Genomic DNA, 15,646 nt, shown 5'->3' with positions numbered 1-15,646 from the left:
GTGTTTATGTAAAGATATGGGGCAGTCACTGAGCTCACCTCATTTGCTTCCCATGTTTCAGTGATTATGGTTTTGCATTACTCTTGCCCAGTCTGTGAAAACAGTTGTTTTATATATATTGGTTTATGATGGGATGACTACTGCAGTACCGTTATGGCCTGAGCAAAATTTTCTTCCAAGCATTTTTCATAGATTTTAATTTTATATATATTTTTACCCATAAGACTTTCTTTTAGTATTTTATTTATTCAGCATTTATTTTGATTTAAATCACATCTACCTTTTCATGCATTTTTTTTTCCCCAGTGCAGGTTTGCAGATATTTTTCTCAGTTTTCATTTGTCAGAAAATGTCTTTATTTTTTTTTTGTGGCACGTGGGCCTCCCACCGCTGCAGCCTCTCCCGTCACGGAGCACAGGCTCTGGACGCGCAGGCCCAGTGGCCATGGCCCACGGGCCCAGCTGCTCCGCGGCATGTGGGATCCTCCCAGACCGGGGCACGAACCCGCGTCCCCCGCACCAGCCGGCGGACTCCCAACCACTGCGCCACCAGGGAAGCCCTTTCAGTTTTATTCTTGAAGAGCAATTTCACTGTGTAAAGATTCTACTTTGGCAGATATTTTCTTCCATCACTTTGAAAATATCCCATTGTCCTCTGGCTTCCATTATTTCTTTTACAAAGTTTCCTGTAATTTTAGTTGTGTTTTTCAAGGTTATCTGTCCCTTTTTCCACCTTTGCATTTAAGATTTTTCTTTGTCTTTGCTTTTCAGGAATTTTATTATCATGCTTCTACACATTTTATTTATCTTTTCTTGGAGTTTGGAGTGCTTCTTAAATCTATGGTGTGGCATCTTTCAATTGATTTAGAAAATTCTCGACCCTGTCTTTTCAAATATTGTTTCCTCAGGAACTACAATTAATTTTATTTTAGAACTTTTCACTGTATGTGTCTTGAATGTTTTTATTCTGTTCATCCTTTTGTCTCTTTATGCTTCTAACTTGGTATTTTTTTCTGCCATCTCTTCCAATCACTAATTCTTCCTTGAATTGAATCTAATTCTTTGTTAAATCTGTCCATTGAGTTCTTGTTTTCAGTTCTAGAATTTCTATTTAGTTATTTCTTATAGTTTCTACTTACATGCCAAACTTTTCGATTTTATCTTCTATTTCTTTGTTTATTTTCCATGATCATTTAAAATTCCACTCTGATATCTTCATTATTTGAAAATCCTGTGGCCCTTTTTGCTTGGTTATTGAATATTGTCTTATTCCTTCATATGCCTAGTTCTTTTTTATTGTTACCAAACATTTTTTATCATGAGTTTTTTCGCAGTGAGTCATTTTGGTGGTGGACCTTTTCTCAGATCAGTAACTTTAAATGCAAAGGAACTTTAATTCCCAAAACTAAAATACAGTCATTTAGAAAATACATCAGAATGTTTAGAAATAAACAGTGAACTAATGGCCCATGTGCTTCTTCATTCATAGGGAAGTAACAAGATAAAATGGCATAGAAAAGTTAAAGTTCATTTTGTATAGACATATTAATATATAGGCATTTGTTTCTTAGCCTGAAAAAGATTAAGCAGTGGATTTCGACTGATTTCCTCTCTCTTACAGGTGAAAAAACAGTTTGTTGGTATGGAATACTGGAAAGGAAACCTAAATATCTGGGTTACAAATTTGTGAACACAAATACTTCACCACTTGCTGTTTGATTTTCTTCTAGATGTAGATTTACTCAGTAGCAAGCCAGCTATATCTCAGGAGTCTGTAAATAGGAATACTGTGACTGTATGCAGTTTACTAATGGGATTAATGACTGTCATAATTTTTAAGTACTGATGAGCATAAACACTATTTCTAGATATTTTCCATAGCTATAAAGTGATCTGAAAATATCTGTGATTCATATTGGTGACAGTGTCAGAGGTTCTGCTATTACTACTGTAGTTCGTTTTCTAACATTCAGATTTGAAGAAAATGCTAAATTTTAGTTAGAGGTTAATGAACATGAAGATGTCATTTTTTTCTCCTCATTCATGTTCATAGATGCCCTGTATTTTTCACAGACCTTTTAGGGATCTGTGGGCCCTAGGCCAAAATGACACCTTTGAACTCTAGAAAAATCTAGCATTTGTGTCAAAGAACTAAGTACATAGAATACAATGATATCTACTTGAACTAAAAATAGTAGAACTATTATAGTTTCAGTATGTGTGACTATTTTTAAAGTAGTAGAATAGTTATTTCAAATTGTCAGAACTAAGTGTAATAATTTCTCATTACAGTTTTGGAAAGACATTGTTGATGATAATGAAGTACGTGACCTCATTTCTGACAGAAACAAGTCTCATGGTAAGTCAATGAGAAAATGTTTTAAATAACTTTGAAATATCAATAAGTGAAATATCAGTTTAAGTAAAATATGTTTTCTTCTCTTATAGAAGGTACATCAGGAGAATGGATTTGGGAATCTTTATTTCATCCACCTCGAAAGCTGGGCATTAATGATATTGAAGGACAACGGGTACTTCAGATTGCAGTGATTTTGCGAAATCTTTCCTTTGAGGAGGGCAATGTTAAGCTCTTGGCAGCTAATCGTACCTGTCTCCGTTTCCTATTACTTTCTGCACATAGTCATTTTATTTCTCTAAGGCAATTAGGCCTTGACACATTAGGAAATATTGCAGCTGAGGTAAGCATGTGACAGTAGCTTAAAACGGTTTTTATAGTTAGCACAATATTTACTTTAAAATTTTAGGATGTGGGATTGTTATATTTGCCATAATTATAGAATATTAAATGCTTACATATAGTTTTTGCCTAAAGGTATTACACACTTTTGTGGAAAAAGAGAAATATTTGAAATGATGCTCCAGATTCATTGATGGCTATTCTCACAGTAATTACATTTTTTAAAGTTACGTAACATTGTTCAGATCATTTTTATTAAATTTGAAATATACATTTGGATCTAAATTGGAAGAAGCCTACCTAAACAGTAGTGTCCTTTTTTTTTTTTTTCCAGCTTTTATTGGATCCTGTTGATTTCAAAACTACTCATCTGATGTTTCATACTGTTACAAAATGCCTAATGTCAAGGGATAGATTTTTAAAGATGAGGGGTAAGTGCTCACTTAAGTTTCTCATTGTCTAAAGTACACAAGCTTTTTATCATCTTTTAAAAGACAAATACATGTTTGTGTGTGTATGCTTTTCAGGCATGGAAATTTTGGGAAATCTTTGCAAAGCAGAGGATAATGGTGTTTTGATTTGTGAATATGTCGATCAGGATTCATACAGAGAGATCATTTGTCATCTCACTTTACCTGATGTGCTGCTCGTAATCTCAACACTTGAGGTGCTATATATGCTCACAGAAATGGGAGATGTAGCTTGCACAAAAATTGCAAAAGTAGAAAAGAGCATAGGTAAGACTAAACCACAAAAAGCATTTAAGTTATTTTCTTTATTAAGGAAAAAATATTTAATGTGGTTGCTGTAAAAAATCACAATTGATATGGGGTTTACTGTTTATTTTGAGGAGTCATTACCCTTTCAGACACGCTTGTTTGTGTTATTCTTTCTGTCTATTTTAGATAAGCAAGAAACTTCTATTATGTAGAGACGAGGATGCATGTGGCTCTCAGTAATCTTTACTTCTTCTCTTTATTTCTATTACTATATATTAAATTTGAAATCAACAAGATGGCTGTGTCTGACTCTGGGGGGCAGGTCCATCTGTTTCAAGTGGTCAGCTGCTACTCTTAAGCAACTAAAGCTGAGTGGAACAAGCTTCCTTCTCTTCCTAGAAAGGCTAGTAGTGGTATTATCTTCAAAATCATTGAACTCACCTTCTTAGTGGGTTGTCAGTTTTAAACACACTTACTAAAACATGTCACATTAACATTTTACTCAGTGATTCAAATGATTTCTTTCTTTGACATAAATATTAAAATCAGAGCTAATAAAGATTTGGCTTGAAAAGTATTACTATTGAGAAATTAAGCTGTACTTTCCATATCAGTGGTTCCTAAACCTGACTACACATCAGAATCACTTGGGAAGTTTTTTAAAAATGAAGATAGCTAACAGCCACTCCAGAGCTTCTAAATCAGTGTTCAGAGATTGAGCCTAAAATTCTTTTTTAAGGATCCACAGATAATTCTGATGTGCAGTGATTCACAGACTGGCATTTGAGAAGCAGCGTTTTATATATGTATAGCATGTGCTTTTCAACGATGTCATTGTTTTGCAATATTATTGACTAATAACTGTTGGTTTTTATTTTAGACATGTTAGTGTGTCTGGTTTCCATGGATATTCAGATGTTTGGCCCCGATGCACTGGCTGCAGTAAAACTCGTCGAACATCCAAATTCCAGTCATCAAATTTTATCTGAAATTAGGCCACAAGCTGTAGAGCAAGTCCAAACCCAGACCCATGTAGCATCTGCCCCAGGTTAGTGTTTTTGTGTAATCTTTTTCAGTGTGGTTATTGGTATGTCAGATTTAATACTACAGATAAATTTAAATATGCAGTACAGGGAACTGATATTTTATAGTAGAGTAGGCTAAATGAGAATTGAGTATGTACTTTAATTTCTTAGATGTTATACATTCCAGGAGCAGCAGGATCAACGTGAGCACAGAGGAAGAATAGTATAATAGAGAGATGAAGTTGAGAAGGATTTAGAGTAGTGTGAGGGATTAGATATTATTCACAACTGTGAAAGTATTAAGTGCCCTAATGGGTTTGTGATTTCAGTCATTGGAAACTGATAGACCAGGAATTGGGTAATCATATGCTGCCTTATAATTCTCTCAGGTGGTCATCAGAATACATAAGTATAATACCCCTATTATTTCTAAATCTTGGACCAAACACCACAGAATCAGTAGGATCAGACATGTGTGCATGTGTATACAAATGCTAATACATGTGTATATACCTGTACTTGTGCACCCTTCCTAGGATCCCATGGGTCAATTCTATTTAATGCAAATATCTTTAATTAGAATTCGGACCTGTCCTTCAGCTCTGGGACTTCTTTCTCCTGGCTCATTATGAGTTACGATTTTTATATTTTAGCACTCTCAGCCTTTTTGTTCTCCATCTTCATTTGTCCTAACAAAAACAATCCATCTTTCACCTCACTTGCTCTCTTACCATTCCCAAGACATTTCTCTTTCCTTGTTTTTTAATGGAGGATGCTCACTTTCTCAGTTGATCTTAACACTTTGTAGTTACCCTGGGAGCTGTGTGGCATGAATTTCTTCAACTTCTTCCTCCTTCCCTTACAAACTTATTAGTATCTGAACTCATTCTCCTTCAACCCCTTGTGTCAGGAAGAGATGTTAACTACTTCTGAATCTGTACTCTGAATATCAGTCTTTCCTAGCTACTCATTCCTATATCTTAAACCTCTTTTTCTTTGCTTGCTTCTTCAGCCTAGAAATACATTTCGATCTTTCTCAAACTCTCCCTCCCACTATCCCTAAAACAAAAATCTCATTATCCTTAATCTTTAACTACCACATTCTTTTAATCACCAAATCTTGTTGAGTGTTCCTAAATACTCTATCTGGCCTTTTTGATTGCCAGTACTTATGACTCAGTTTAGACTCTCCTCATCTCTCTCCAGCTGTCTTGTTCTCCTCTCATTTAATATTATCAAAATTGTATACTCTATTTACACAAAGTATGTAATATGTATCGCATATCTCATTGATTTCCATTATGTCTTTCTGCAGTATATGGTAGAGTTGTATCATATGTGCATTTAACGTCCTTGAATTCAACTAACAGAACTGGACAGTAATAGAAGGCATGAAATAAGTAGGTAATTTTGACTGCTGATCTATTCAGTGAGCTTTCACCCATAGGCAATAGATGTTAAAGAGCCCAATACATATTGGAGAATCGATGATCAGAAATTAATAGTTTCTCAACCTTGAAAAGGAAATGAAACAGTTCATACTGCCAGTTAAGTGGGTAGTGGGGGTATACTTTTATTCTTAAAGGAGAAACTTTTAAATTAATTTAAAAGATTAAGTTAATTGAGGGCCATAGAGAAACTGTGTTCAACAAAGAGTGGAATTAATAGATTATCAGTGATACATTGAACTATAATGGGTCATTTGAAGAATATTCAAAGGTAATTTTGATGAAAACTACTATTTTTTGCCTTATTGCTGACCTGTGACCTTAACAAATGAACCCACCCCCCCAAACTAAGAGTTGATCCTCATTGGCAAATGGATAAAATTAAATATTGAGAGTTGTGGCTTGCTTGCATAGTAGTAAGTCATTGATAGAAGTTTGAATAGGCCTCTAAGTACCTAAAAGAGTTCATTTTTGAGCTGGTGAGCACTTTATTATTTGCTCATCGTGAATGACAACTCTGAATTGTTTGATTAGTTAAAACACTTATAGTTTGGCTTTTCCCCCCATAGTTTGTTTAATACTGCTTTCTAATGGAATGGTCATCTTCAAACTTTTTGCTCACTTCTGCTCCACTATGAAAACTTGCATGACCTTTCACCGATTTTTAAGTTGACATCTGAATTTCTTTATCATAATTTAAATAGTTGCAAATAATATGTTTTTGTGTATATTAAATTGATATTTTAAAAGTTACAACACTTTTTGTATCCAGTGGAATATTGATGCTTACCACCATCCATTTAAAAAATAACACAAACTCGTAATATTAGAAATTTTATACTATCCCTCTTTCTCCTTGAACTCATATCCACCACCCTATCAATGCTTACATAGACATTTTAATTTAAAGTTTTTCAGGCTTCTGTTGTAAAGCTCTAAGTGTTTAAAAATTTATTTTATTGTTACAAGTTTTAGTAATAAATAGTACATAAATCAATAGTAAATACATTACAGATTCTTGTAAATAATTATTAAATAAAAGATACAATTATTGGAAGTACATCTCTTAATGAGATAGACAAAACATTTTTCCCCTTGTTCTCTGGAAAGTATTACTCTAGTGTGTCTCTGAATGATTTTTTTTTTTTTTTTGTGGTGCGCGGGCCTCTCACTGTTGTGGCCTCTCCCGTTGCGGAGCACAGGCTCCGGGCACACAGGCTCAGCGGCCATGGCTCACGGGCCCAGCCGCTCCGCGGCATGTGGGATCTTCCCGGACCGGGGCACGAACCCGTGTCCCCTGCATCGGCAGGCGGACTCTCAACCACTGCGCCACCAGGGAAGCCCTGAATGAATATTTTTTATTGCTAAAATAAAATTGGGTTCAGCATTAATTTTATCTGTTTTTCCTTTTTATAGATTTAAGTTGGAAATCTAGTTCACATCAGTAAATAGATGAGGGGAGAACTTAAAATTCTTTAAATTTCTTCAGAATTATCCAAAAATTATTAAAATTGTATTTAATGATCTTCTGACAATTTGAGTTCTCCTTTGTTTTGGTTGAAATCAAAGAATTAACAGTACTTGACTTGTAAAATTATTTGTTGCCCAGTCATTATAGATACTTACTTTTAAGTTTATTGAAAATGTATCAAAAAGATATTAACAAGATATGACTGTAAATTATAAGTTGCTACTCTTTTACTTAGATGTACCTTGTTTAATCTAACATATTCAGGAAGTGTTAGCACAGTGGTTCTCAAACTTTATGGTGCATCAGAGTCACCCAGTGGGCTTAAGTGCTGATTTCTGGGCTCCATACCCTGAATTTCTGATTCAGGTGGATCGGAGAATTTTCATTTCTAACAAGTTCCCATGAGATGCTGATGCTTCAGGTCAGGGCACCACTATACTTTGAGGACCACTGGGTTAGGAAAATTTACATAGTGTTCATTTCAAGACCACAATGTTTTTTGATAAAGTGCTTTTTATCATGTGCATGAATACATTTTTGTCAAAGTCTTGGCACTGGAGATTTACCTCATTCAGTTATGGAAAATGCCTGCCACATAATCTAACGGTTAAAGTTAGTCTTTATTATCAAAAGTGTCTTGCCTCAATTTGTTATTTAGAAAAAGTCCAACCTTATTTTTCAATCCAAGAAAACATGTTACTTTGTGTTCCCATATCTGATACCTTCCTTATTTCAGAATTCTGAGATAGTTAAACTTGTCATGAGTTTGTCATGTGAATGAAATAAGATGCCACCACCTTCAATATTAGTTTAAAATATTCTGAATGCTTTACTTATAGAAGATTGTCTCAGAAGTAATGCACTCTTTGATAGTAATTGAGGGATAGAGGAGGAAAGGACATTAAGCAAAAATTGTCATCACTTTATAATATATCTGAATTCAGAACACACCAAAGGGCCGGAATACCCAATTTCTAATGCCCTACATTGCCCTTAACTATAATATATAAAACACTGGGATAGACCAGAAGCCCTACCCTAATACCTTGGTTTAAAAAAGTTTTGTGGACACTAATATTTCCACTTCTCCCTTTGGTATTCCAGAGGTTTTTACACCATCATCATCATCGTAGCTAACATAGTAACACTTACTATGTGCCAGGCATTGTTTTAAGTGACTTACATATAAACTCCTCTAATTCTCATGACGATCTATGAGGTCAATGTATTGTTACTTTTCCCCATTTTATAGTCAGAGAGGTTAAGTAGCTTTCCCAGCTAGTGAGTGATGGAACTTTAGAGCCAGCCTCTCTGGCTCCAGAGTCATGCATTTAACTGTATCTTACAGTGCTCTAAAGGATGGGTGAGAGTTAAGATGGTTAAAGAGCAGTCATCAAAGAGGAGGTCATGTTTTCAGGCAAAGCAGTTTTAGGAGGGAATATATACAAAACTTTGAGTATCTGAAAATTGATTCCTCTTAAAGTATAAGTGCCTTTGTATCCTTTGGAATGTCTTCAGGTATCCTGAGGACAATGCTTTTCATTTTGTAGCCACTTTTATAGTAATTATACATTTCAGGTTTATGCTTTTAATTTAATTGAGGCTGTATCATTCTTTATGCATTGTTTATAAACTTTCTCATAATTTCAACATAGTTTCTAATGTTTCCTGCAATTGGTTGTTAATTGATTCAGATTTCAGTCAGAGTAGGGTATACTCTTGAGAGTATAATTGATGATGAAAAGGGAAGAAGATTTCTACATAGGTTTAGGCCCTAGAAGGGTATTTTCTGTAACAGTGTCATCAAGTTAGAGAAGAAAAAAGATAGGCTGGGGTTGCCCAAGGAAAATAATTGTGGTTCTAATTATTATGTTCTGTTAAGAAGCAGAATATCACAATACGGCTTCTGAAATGTAACAGACCTGAATTCAAATTCAGCACCCCTAAAAGAGGGCTTTCCAGCTACACCCTATCTCCAGCTCTGCTATTTCCATCATGTGTTCCTTTGTGAACTTAATTTCTGAGCTTTAATTTTTTTCATTTGCAAAACGGGGACAGTTAAATTTAGAACTATATAGAAGATTAAAACAAATCACATAAATGGCTTAATACAGAATAAATATTTACAACTGGCCAGCTGCTGTTAGCTGTATCCCAGTGGAAGCCTGGGGGTCTCATCAGACAAAGGTCAAGATTGCTTCAGATCATTCAGCAGATTGGGCTGAGCTGTGGGGCTCCTCTAGTTCCCATAATTTAGAAATTCATTCGTTTTTTTTTGAGGGTTCTGAGAAGTTTTGCTAAAATGTCACCTGAAAAAAAGTAGGTACACTTTGTAGGTTTAAAAAGTACAAGTTAATAATGCTAATTCAATGGTGAAACAGTATAATTTTTATCTATAAATATGTAAGATTCATATTTTATTATAAACTTATTGTAATATGACTAAGTTTATATTATCTCATATTTTTCTTGTTTTCATTAGTTCCAACATAGAAGTTAGCTGTTTGTTCATCATACCCAGAAATTTTATATATGCCACTTATAGAGTTAATGTTAATCTTTTAAATTCAGAAGTGAAATTATTTGTGATGCAATCTGCTTCTGTAACTAAACTGAGAGATGCTTATTTATTGATGTGTTGTGCTGTGTGACCTTCGCCTAGTTATTTTAATCACTTTGAGTCTCAGGTTCCCACCTCAGAGAATTAAGAGAGGTAATATAGATAAAGTTAAAGCTCAGTGTCTGACAATGGAAAAAATAGAGTTTATATTAGTGAAATAATCCATATTATCGTTATTATTCAGATGATTGCGAGGTTAAAAAAATAGTTTGTATGAAGCATCTAAGATAGTGCCTGGTATAATATGTGCTCCATTATAAGTTTCTTTCTCAAATTTGTATATTTTCAGTATGTTTATACACCTTTTTAAAAGGTATTCATTGTCAATATTAATTGGTTCAGTATCCATTAACTAAATATGGCATATAGTTTTAAAAAATGATGTAGCTAATGTATTTTTTTCTTTAGCTTCCAGAGCAGTTGTAGCACAGCATGTTGCTCCACCTCCAGGAATAGTGGAAATAGATAGTGAGAAGTTTGCTTGTCAGTGGTAAGTGGTCTATTTCTATTAAGGCTTTATCCTTGGGAAGAATAAAGCAAATGAGAAAAGGAAATGTATTTCAGCAGTCATCCAGAATCTTTTACTCTGTATTTCATTTCAGTTAGGGTAGGATATCATTTATACAAAGAAAGGGCAATGTAAAATCACTTCACCTGTATTTTGGAATAGTTTGAAAAAGAAAAATTTATCAGCATTTTCAGAGTTAAAATAGTCTTTGACTAGAATTTCATTAAATTACACCACTCCTTTTCAAGTAAAATTTGTGTTAAAAAGTTATCATTGGCTTTGTAGAAAATAAGGTTTGTCAGATTATAGAATTTGTTTTCTTAAATTAATGTTTTATTAAAACTGAATTGGACTGACTTTAAGAAAATAGAACCAGATTTTGTTGTTAAATGTCCCTCTTTTTGAGCAAAAGCAAAGCTTCTCATTCACTGCTAGTTAATTTTTCCTTTTTGTGAGTGGTAAGGGGTAACTAATCAAATAATAGAATAGCCAGTATGTCTACATTGAAATAATCAACTTGAAAATAATATTTTCTTGAGAAGACTGACTGGTCACATCTCAGCCACTTTCTGCAAAAAAGAAATGTAGACTTGGTTAGAACCATTTCATTTTTTCATGGCTAGTTGCCTCTACATTGTTTATGAATTTCAACTTTAATTCTTTAGAAGATTAACAGATTGAAATGTAAGATCACTTTTCAGTGATGTATTACTTTAAAAAATTTCTTTCTTTGATCCCTTTTTCCCCATTCTCTAACATTATTTTTCTCCCATTCCATGCTCCTGTCACTCTGTGTTCCATATTTTTGGTGCTTTGTTATCTGTGTTCCTATGACTATTTTCTCTACTTTTCCACTTTGCTTAAATCAGGTTTATGGTAATATCTCTAACAATTTGTTTTTTCCTCATGTTCTATATTGTTACACCTTGACCCTTTATATATGATGAATCTTATCCAATAATATTTGGAAATATTTATCTTCTGTATTGAAGCCAAAACAAGTTTTTTGTGTCTGGTCTTTTTGAAAGCTCAGTACTCAAAGGGTTATGAAAGTTGGAAAAAATATGTACCACATCCAATGTAAAATGTGTGTGTGTTATAGACTTGGTCTTATAAATCCCTGTTGCATATTTCTGCCATTTTTAGGGAGGAGGAGGAGAGAAGCATTTTAAACTATTTTATCATAATTATCATTTGATACAGTTAATAAGAAACAGCTGTAGGTTGGCCTGTCATGTATATGGTGAGTCCTAGAAAGAGTCCTATAAGGATAACTAGGCCTCCAATCCCAATTTATAGGTGAAGTCACTTTATGACAAAGACAAACTGAAGTTTGACTTACCTTGTAATTGATTAGGAATAGAGTCTCGGAAGGGGAAGGGGAGTGTGCAGCATGGGAAGTACCATTGTTTTAGGACGTAGTTAAAAGCTTTGGGAGAGTGTTTTCTGAAGAAATTTAATCCAAGAGCAACAGAAGTTTAACTTTAAGTTCAGTTTTTCCTCCATTTGTCACATCGCCAACAACTCTTAATTGGGAACTTCTGTTATATTTTGATTATTACAAGACAGGAACCTGAGTATTCACTGAATAAAATTTGTTGTAGTATATTTGTTGCCAGCAGACCAACCCTGCTGATGTACTCACATCCCGGTTTTTATATTTGTTGATAATGATTTTTTTATACTAAAATAAGTATGATTAAGTAGTTAATCTCTTTTTATTTTATTTACTCTGTCTAAAACCTAGCATGTATTTTTGTTAATAATACATGAGACAGTGAAATTTGATTAATAGACATAATTATTCGTTTATAACACATTGCCTTCAAATGGTTTTGTATATTTAAGTATGGACTCTCCTATAGTATATTGCATAATGCCATATATTTTTCTCCTCTTTTAGGTTAAATGCTCATTTTGAAGTAAATCCAGATTGTTCTGTCTCTCGAGCAGAAATGTATTCTGAGTACCTATCAACTTGCAGTAAATTGGCTCGTGGTGGAATCCTAACATCAACTGGATTTTATAAATGTCTTAGGTAGGATTTATATTTCATGACTTTAAATAAAGTCAATTTTCATCATTTACAACACCCCTTGCTCTTTAGAGAACACGCCAGCTATCTACCTAGTTTTAAATATCTCCACTACTTGAAATATTGTATGGTTAGATTGTAGTATGATGGAAGTTTAAATACAAGGGAATTTTGGAAATCACATCTGGTGTTTGTGGTCAACCATTACTAGGCTTATCAAAGAAAGAAAAGGAAGAAATCACATTTACTTTTTTGCACCTACTTTTATGCATTAAAGACATGGCTTTCACCCTTTTAAATCTTGACTAATAGTCTGTAACTAAACTCTGTCCTCAAATATCATGGCTTTTTTTAATATATATACATTTATTTATTTATTTATCTTTTTATTTTTGGCTGCGTTGGGTCTTCGCTGTTGTGCATGGGCTTTCTCTAGTTGTGGCGAGTGGGGGCTACTCTTTGTTGCGATGGCTTCTCTTGTTGCAGAGCACAGGTTCCAGGCGTGCAGGCTTCATTAGTTGTGGCACGTGGGCTCAGTAGTTGTGGCTCGCAGGCTTCAGAGCACAGGCTCAGCAGTTGTGGCATACAGGCTTAGTTGCTCTGCGGCATGTGAGATCTTCTGGACCCATGTCCCCTGCATTGGCAGGCGGATTCCTAACCACTGCACCACCAGGGAAGTCCCATGGCGTTTTGATATTTTGCAAAGTTCATAAAATAGGCTTTGCCTAGATGCAGCTTTTTTGTTAATTATAGTAGAATTGTTCTAAACCCAACAGTGTTAATAAATAATGATTCTTAAAATTGGAGAATTGACCTTTTATATTTAATTCCTTGCTTCCCACCCTTGCAGAATATAACTATGATTCATACTAGTTCATACATAAGTAGCAGTGAATATGCTGCTGCCATTCGTGTAGCAGTTAGAAGTTAGCGGTTTTTGTTAATGTGCTAGTTATTAAAACTGAGTATGTGTGTACTTTACAGAACGGTCTTTCCAAATCATACAGTGAAGAGGGTGGAGGATTCCAGTAACAATGGGCAGGCACATATTCATGTAGTAGGAGTAAAAAGGAGGGCTATCCCACTTCCCATTCAGATGTACTATCAGCAGCAACCTGTTTCTACTCCCGTTGTTCGTATTGATTCTGTTCCTGATGTATCTCCAAGTCCTTCACCTGCAGGTATTAATTTTTATTGTGTTTTAAATATTACCGATTTAATAAGAAGACTAAATGAAAGCTTATTTACCTTTAAGATGTGTAACTTTTCCTTGTTTTTCCAGTAACATTTTATTTCTTGTTCTATTATTTTATCAGATTCATATGATGCAAACTTGTTAATTTCTTAAGACTGTTTTCTCTCAAATTGAGTAAAATAATTTCTACATGCAGCTTTGCAGTCATTTCATTATGAATTTTGACTTTTCCCTATATTTTCAGGAATCCCTCACGGACCACAAACTGTAGGAAACCATTTTCAGAGGACTCCTGTTACCAACCAATCTTCAAGTTTGACTGCAACACAAATGTCTTTTCCAGTACAAGGTGTTCATACCGTGGCACAGACTGTTTCGAGAATTCCACCAAATCCTTCAGTTCATACCCACCAGCAGCAAAATGCTCCGGTGACTGTCATTCAAAATAAAGCTCCAATTCCTTGTGAAGTCGTTAAGGCTACAGTAATCCAGAATTCTATACCCCAGACAGCAGTTCCTGTTAGTATTTCTGTGGGAGGAGGAGCTGCTCAGAGTTCTGTGGTTCAGAATCATAGTACAGGGCCCCAACCTGTTACAGTTGTGAATTCCCAGACATTGCTTCACCATCCATCTGTAATTCCACAACAGTCTCCATTACACACAGTGGTACCGGGACAGATACCTTCCGGCACTCCTGTTACGGTAATTCAACAAGGTGTCCCACAGAGTCATATATTTGGCAGAGTACAGAACATGCCAGCATGTACTTCTGCAGTTTCACAGGGTCAACAGTTAATCACCACATCACCCCAACCCGTGCAGACTTCGTCTCAGCAGACGTCAGCTGGCGGTCAGCCACAGGACACTGTTCTCATAGCACCCCCACAGTACGTAACAACTTCTGCGTCCAACATTGTCTCGGCAACTTCAGTACAGAATTTTCAGGTAGCTGCAGGACAAATGGTTACCATTGCTGGTGTCCCGAGTCCACAGCCCTCAAGGGTAGGGTTTCAGAACATTGCACCCAAACCTCTCCCTTCTCAGCAAGTTTCATCAACGGTGGTCCAACAGCCTATTCAACAACCACAGCAGCCAACCCAACAAAGTGTAGTGATTGTAAGTCAGCCAGCTCAACAAGGTCAAACTTATGCACCAGCCATTCACCAAATTGTTCTTGCTAATCCAGCAGCTCTTCCAGCTGGTCAGGCAGTTCAGCTAGCTGGACAACCAAACATTACTCCATCTTCCTCACCATCACCTGTCCCAGCTACTAATAGCCAGGTCCCTACTGCCGTGTCATCTTCCACCCCTCAGTCACAGGGACCACCTCCTACTGTCAGTCAAATGCTATCTGTGAAAAGGCAGCAACAGCAGCAGCATTCACCAGCACCCCCACCACAACAGGTACAAGTACAAGTTCAGCAACCACAACAAGTACAAATGCAGGTTCAACCACAGCAAACAAATGCAGGAGTTGGTCAGCCTGCTTCTGGTGAGTCGAGTCTGATAAAACAGTTGCTGCTTCCAAAGCGTGGTCCTTCAACTCCGGGTGGTAAGCTTATTCTCCCAGCTCCACAGATTCCTCCCCCTAATAATGCAAGAGCTCCTAGCCCTCAGGTGGTATACCAGGTGGCCAATAATCAAGCAGCAGGTTTTGGAGTGCAGGGGCAAACTCCAGCGCAGCAGCTATTGGTTGGGCAGCAAAATGTTCAGTTGGTCCAAAGTGCGATGCCACCCACAGGGGGAGTGCAAACCGTGCCCATCTCGAACTTACAAATATTGCCAGGTCCGCTGATCTCAAATAGCCCAGCAACCATTTTCCAAGGGACTTCTGGCAACCAGGTAACTATAACAGTTGTGCCAAATACAAGTTTTGCAACTGCAACTCTGAGTCAGGGAAATGCAACTCAGCTCATTGCTCCAGCAGG

General features: G+C 35.8%; 1 protein-coding gene across 1 annotated transcript in view; it reads left to right on the top strand.

Moving 5' to 3' along the window:
• ARID2 (AT-rich interaction domain 2) overlaps positions 1–15,646 on the top strand; it is a 171,469-nt gene that overhangs the window by 104,457 nt on the left and 51,366 nt on the right. The window contains exons 7-15 of the mRNA XM_007463831.1: positions 2,292–2,358; positions 2,448–2,698; positions 3,032–3,128; positions 3,225–3,434; positions 4,297–4,464; positions 10,389–10,470; positions 12,392–12,526; positions 13,508–13,704; positions 13,963–15,646. Coding sequence (XP_007463893.1) covers positions 2,292–2,358; positions 2,448–2,698; positions 3,032–3,128; positions 3,225–3,434; positions 4,297–4,464; positions 10,389–10,470; positions 12,392–12,526; positions 13,508–13,704; positions 13,963–15,646 — 2,891 coding nt within the window. The remainder of the gene's footprint in view (positions 1–2,291; positions 2,359–2,447; positions 2,699–3,031; positions 3,129–3,224; positions 3,435–4,296; positions 4,465–10,388; positions 10,471–12,391; positions 12,527–13,507; positions 13,705–13,962) is intronic.

Source organism: Lipotes vexillifer, unplaced genomic scaffold (assembly GCF_000442215.2).
Source record: "Lipotes vexillifer unplaced genomic scaffold, Lipotes_vexillifer_v1.1 scaffold1587, whole genome shotgun sequence".
Classification (NCBI taxonomy): domain Eukaryota; kingdom Metazoa; phylum Chordata; class Mammalia; order Artiodactyla; family Lipotidae; genus Lipotes; species Lipotes vexillifer.
Note: the sequence above shows the minus strand (reverse complement) of the source record. Positions and strands in the feature narration are given on the sequence as shown.